Below are 6000 nucleotides of genomic sequence, written 5' to 3' on the forward strand. Positions count from 1 at the left end.
TGTGGTTTGGTAGATGCAATAAGAGGTCATACCTCTGACAACATCTTTTCAAAGAGGGAATCAGTAAGACTTACTCTTTACTCCTTTTTCTTTCAGAATTTAAAGGTACATTATTGACAAGTATTAATTGTCATTATACTCTGATTAAGCAAATATATTCATGCCTTTTGGGCTTCCCTGGTGGCCCAGACAGTAAAGAATCTACCTGCAATATGGGAGGACTGGGTTCAACCCCTGGGTTGGGAAGATCCCCTGGAGGATAGCAGGGCAACCCACTCCAGTATTCTTGCCTGAGGATTCCCATGGACAGAGGAGCATAGCAGGCTACAATCCATGGGGTCGCAAAGAGTCAGACACAACTGAGCAACTAAACATAGCACATATAATTTTTCTTCCTGGCTGCCTTCCCAAGACACTGGCAATCATCCTGGAACTGGCCTTCCATTCTCCACTGTGTGTATGTGTATATGAATGTGTGCATATGTGCAATTTTCCTTATATCTTCAATAGCGTATATTTAGTTATCTGGTTATATTTATTTTGTTACTGTGATGAGCATTTTTTTCTTCATCAGTTGTCACCAACTATGCCAGGGCTGGTTGTCTTCTATTAAGTCTATTGACTCTTAAGTAACCAAAATATAAAAAGGAATGATCATTTAGGAGCTTAGTTAATCTGAGTCAATTATGCAGATATAGACCAATATGTGAGATTACCAAGGGCATACCTCTTTATGACTCCTGAAAGGAAATACTATATAAAGTTCTCTTCAAAATGTTCCTATTTAAATTTGCTGTTTAAAATGTTAAATACTATGACTCACATGCTATGTACAGATCATTATGATAGATATTGTCATGGGAAATAGTCCTCAGACTGTGGTGGGCTTGGCACTTTTGAATCTATGGGACTTCACAGTGGTCTTTCCTTATAACCAGTTCAGCTTTACATTACATCATTCTTTCTAATGTTGTATCCTTTGTATTATTTTAGTAATATTTAAGAAATTAAGAACAGCTTTTTTATATGGTTGGGTGTATTTGGATCTAACTTTTCAGACATCACATTATGTTTGCCTTCAAAGATGTGGTGGTCTTGGTGTCCTACAAAGTAGTCTTTACTTATGGAAATGCCTTCATAAAAATAAGTACACTGGCTAGACAATGTGTCTCCCAAAGATTTCTATCAGAAAACCACCTGAAAATGTCCTGTGGTGACTTTCAATACTTACTTTCCTTTTTGTGGCCTTGTTTGCTTTAAGGAAAACTAAAAGAAGTATTAACCGTGCATTTGTTAATCCAATTTATGGGAACTGGAGCAACCCAGAGAAAACAGAGGTAAGTGGTAATGATAAACTGTCTTGTCTCAGAAGGGAAAACATAGGCACATGCACTTGCACTTTCACACACATACACACACACATAGTGTTGTCTGGACATGTTCCCATATCATGGTTAAGAGATATGTTTTAGTGGACTTATTTCTCCACCAGAGAGATGAGATGGGAAGGATTGTAATTCTCTCTAAATATGCAGTGAGAATTTTCCATTTCAGGATGGTTTCAATCTCCTTATAGACTCACTTCACTGTTAAATGGCTTCGTGGTCACTGTTCATACTGAGAGAGAGACAAGAAATCTGGAAAATATCAGTTTAACTGACAGAGTATTAGTCATCTCCTCACAGTAACTTTTCATGGACTGTTCTTCATATTTTATTCCCAAACACAAAAGGGAGAATAGCATTCTGTGCTCTCTTTCAATTCTGGTGTGGGCTGTGAGGTCTATTACCTGATTATTTAGACAGAGAAAGGAGAAACTGAAGTGTGTTACATCTTTCTTGGCCTTTTTAACGGCTACTCCTTATGAGTGCAATATGAAATAGGCTGGAGAGAAAATGTCAAGTAAAATCTCTCTCATCCCTTTCTTAAGTATGTAATATGAGCATCCATATGGGTATAAAACAGGATTGGCCATCACACATCACTTCTGTGTGAAAGCTTCCTTACATCTGATTTTAGAAATATTGTATCAAATTAATTCTCTTGTCAAAGTGAGCATATGTTAGAAAACCAGTCTTTATTTTTAATGAAAATCAGTTATAAACAGTTACTACTGTTACTAAAAATAAGTAGCAGAGGTTCCAGATTAGATGGTTTCTAGTATATTTGAGTTATGTGGTCAAAGTCTAATAAAACACTTGACTTTTTTTATTTCTGTTACCTGATAACTTGGGCTTCCCTTGTGGCTCAGCTAGTAAAGAATCTAGCCTGCAATATGGGAAACCTAGGTTCAATCCCTGGGTTGGGAAGATCCCCTGGAGAAGGGAAAGGCTACCCACTCCAGTATTCTGGCCTGGAGAATTCCATGGACTCTATAGTCCATGGTGTTGCAGAGTCGGACACGACTGAGCCACTTGCACTTTACCTGATAACTTAGAAGAGGAAGGGAGAAGTTAAGGGCATTACATCTTCATTAATGACATAACATACACTTTGTATGTGATTATGTTAGAAGTGAAAATAAGTAAGTTATACCTAAGAATACAGAATTAACTTGATTTCAAGTCAATTAAGTCACAGAGTAAAAATGAAAACATAGTTCTACTTAATGGATAATATTAATAAATAAATAAGAAACAAAAGTAATGTATCTTCTTGACAAAGTAGGAAGGTGTAACATAAACCTATTTTCACTTTTACTAAAGAAAAGAAAATTTAACCAGTTTAGTCTTTAGCTTAGTTTAACTTTTAGAATCTGAAAGTTACAAAGGATGTCAGGAAATAAAATGTTTTAAGTTTGACATTTTTATATTAATCATTCCTCTTTCATGTTGTTTCTTTACATTAAGAATGGCTAGAGAAGAAATCCTGTCATAGCTCTCAACTTTTGTTGCTGTTTTGATTTCTGTTGTTTCAGAAACAAATAACTTTGTGTTAATTAAACTAAGTGTCACCTTTCCTGACATAACAGAGAAATAGACTTCTCAGAAAATACTCTTCTGAACATTCTTAGAGAAAGTTCTCATATTCTGATATACAAATTTAGAAGACAGTATATTGAAAACCACCTACCCATCAGCCAGCATCTACAATGATCAACCCATGGTCATTCTTGTTTCACCTCTGCTGCCACCCGTTTCCTCCACCCACCAGAATGGTGGTGATGTTTTTTAAAATAGACTTCATTTTCTTTGAGAAGTTTCAGGTTCAGGACAGAAGGTACACAGATTTTCCATATATCCTGTGTCCCCACACATACATAGCCTTTCCCATTATCAACATCTCCAACAAGAGTGGTACATTTCTTACAACTGATGAACCTACATTGACATGTTATTATTACCCAGAGTCCATAATTTACATTACAATTCACTCTTTGTGTCAACCAGAGTGTTTTTAAGCAAATTCCAGTATCATTTAATTTTACCTGTAAAGACTTCAGTTATACTAGGATAAATATATTTTAAAAAACATATAACCACAATATCACTTGCAAACATTTAACAGTAATTCCGTGACACAATCAAAGATTCCATCAGTGTTCAACCTATCCCATTTGTCTCATAATTAAGTGTGTCTGGAGGGTTTGTACTTTGTTGTTGTTGCTATATTTTTAAAATCAGGATCCATATAATTTATGTGCATTCAAATTGTTAGACATGTCTCTAGTCTCTTTTAATCTCTAGATTTCATTTTCTATTTTCCCCTTGCAATTTATTTGTTGAGGAAATCATGTTGGTTGTCCTATACAACTTTCCATGTTTTAGATTTTCTAATATATACTGCAAAATATAATTCTCCCAGATGAAAGCTGTTGGCTGTTGTTTTTTGTAAATATTTTTGCTTAGTTTTATTTAACCTAACTATAATCAAAGCAACAGATGTAAAAACAGTGCCATAGAAAGAGGCAGTCAAGATCCTGGCCACTGCATTCCCCCATCTCACCAGAGGTGAGGATGAGGCAGTGGCTTCTTTGCTCAGAGAGGATGCTGGGCACACACCAAGAAGAGGCCCATGTCAGTGATTCAGGCAGTATGGACTGGAGGTGTTGAAGTAGGAGTTGGGGATGCACTTGTTATTACTCCAGTGAAAATTCATTAAAAACTCACTGCATTATGCATGATCTGGAAACGTCTCTTATTTTAACATTTAAAATCATAACCTTTCAATGTGTTTTTCTTTAGAGTTCTATATATTCCTTCTCAAACCCATTATATGACACAATATCAGGAAGACTGGAGACTATATCTAATCATCTCAAATAGTGCCATCAAGATCATCAAGATTGGGACTTCCCTGGTGGTCCAGTGGCTAATAGTCTGCTCTTCTTCTGCAGAGGGCACAGGTTTGATCCCTGGTCGGGGAACTAAGATCCCACATGCTGCATGGCATGACAAAAGAAGACAAAAAGATCAAATATGATCTCATATCCAGTCTGTGAAATCTGATAGAAACTCATCTTATTCAATAGTAAAACTAGAAGGGATTTGGAATACCACTCTAATTATTACATTTACAAATAAATTTTCTTGTAGAATATGTTGAATGTTTTCATGGAATCTGAATAAGAACTTTATTATATATCTGAATATTTTAATAAAATGTCCCACTTAAGTTTCTTGTTTTCTTTTGACTTTATTATAGTTATTTTTTTAAGGATGAATCAAATTGTTTCAGACCCTGAATATAGAGAAGTTTTAAGATGCTTATTTATATTCCATTGAGCTTAGAAATAAAGTTGAACTGACTACAAACCAGCAGGAGTGGGTGGACAAATATAGTAATCCTTATCAACATAACTGTGAATAAAAGGTATTTCTGCATTTGGGGGGAAAAAATGTGATAAATTATCATCCTGAACTTGCCTTCATTCAAATCATCATTTAACATCTATCTTTACATAGATATAAAAATAATGCTAAAATATATGTTAAGAAGCTTTGTTTTTCTGAAAAGAATAGAGAACCCAGAAATAAACCCACACACTTATGGTCAATTAATCTGCAACAAAGGAAGCACAAATATACAATGAGGAACAGTCAGTCTCTTCTGTAAGTGCTTCTGGGAAAACTGAACAACTGCTTATAAAAGAATTGACTTAGAACATCTTCTCACACCATATAAAAAAATAAACTCAAAATGGATTAAAGAACTAAATGTAAGACCTGAAACCATAAAACTCCTTGTAGAGAACACAGGCAAGCATATGTAAATCATAGCAATATTTTTTGATCTGTCTCATAAAGCAAAAGAAACAAAGGCAAAAATAAACAAATGGAACCTAATTAAACTTAAAAACTTTTGCACAACAAAGGAAACCACTGACAGAATGAGAAGACAATCTACTGAATGGTAAAAAAAATTTGCAAATGGCATAACCAATAAGGGGTTAATATCAAAAAAATATAAACAGTTCATACAACTCAATATCAAAAACACAAACACCCTGATTTAAAAAGCAGGCAAAAGACCTGAATAGACATTCTTCCAAAGAAGAATACAGATGGCCAACAGGAACATGAAGAGTGCTCAATATCAGTAATCATCAGAGAAATGCACATGGAAACCCCAATGAGACATCACGTCACACCCATCAAAATGGCTATCATCAAAAAGTCTACAAATAACAAATGTTGGCAAGGATGTGTAGAAAAGGAACCCTAATGCACTGTTGGTAGGAATGTATAAATTGGTACAGTCACTATGGAAAACACTATGGGGGTTCCTCAAAAAACTAAAACTGGAACTACCATATGGTCCAGTGAGCCCACTCCTGGGTCCAAAGAAAATGAAAACACTAATTTGAAACTTAGTGTTTCATAGGTACCCCAGCATTCATAGCAGCATTATTTATAATAGCTAAGATATGGAAGCAACCTAAGTGTCCATCAACAGATGAGTGGATAAAGAAGATACGAGGTGTGAATATGTGTGTATATATGTATATATATATATATACATATATATATGTATATATATAAAGTAATATATATATATATA

At 34.9% G+C, this 6000-nt stretch overlaps 1 protein-coding gene across 1 annotated transcript in view; it reads left to right on the forward strand.

The window, feature by feature from the left end:
- MALRD1 (MAM and LDL receptor class A domain containing 1) overlaps positions 1-4589 on the forward strand; it is a 515151-nt gene extending 510562 nt beyond the window's left edge. The window contains exons 39-40 of the mRNA XM_043884605.1: positions 1262-1337; positions 4185-4589. Of these exons, the coding sequence (XP_043740540.1) occupies positions 1262-1337; positions 4185-4265 (157 nt within the window). The 3' untranslated portion in view covers positions 4266-4589. The remainder of the gene's footprint in view (positions 1-1261; positions 1338-4184) is intronic.
- The last annotated feature ends 1411 nt before the right edge of the window (positions 4590-6000 follow it).

The sequence above is a fragment of the Cervus elaphus genome, chromosome 23 (assembly GCF_910594005.1).
Source record: "Cervus elaphus chromosome 23, mCerEla1.1, whole genome shotgun sequence".
NCBI lineage: Eukaryota > Metazoa > Chordata > Mammalia > Artiodactyla > Cervidae > Cervus > Cervus elaphus.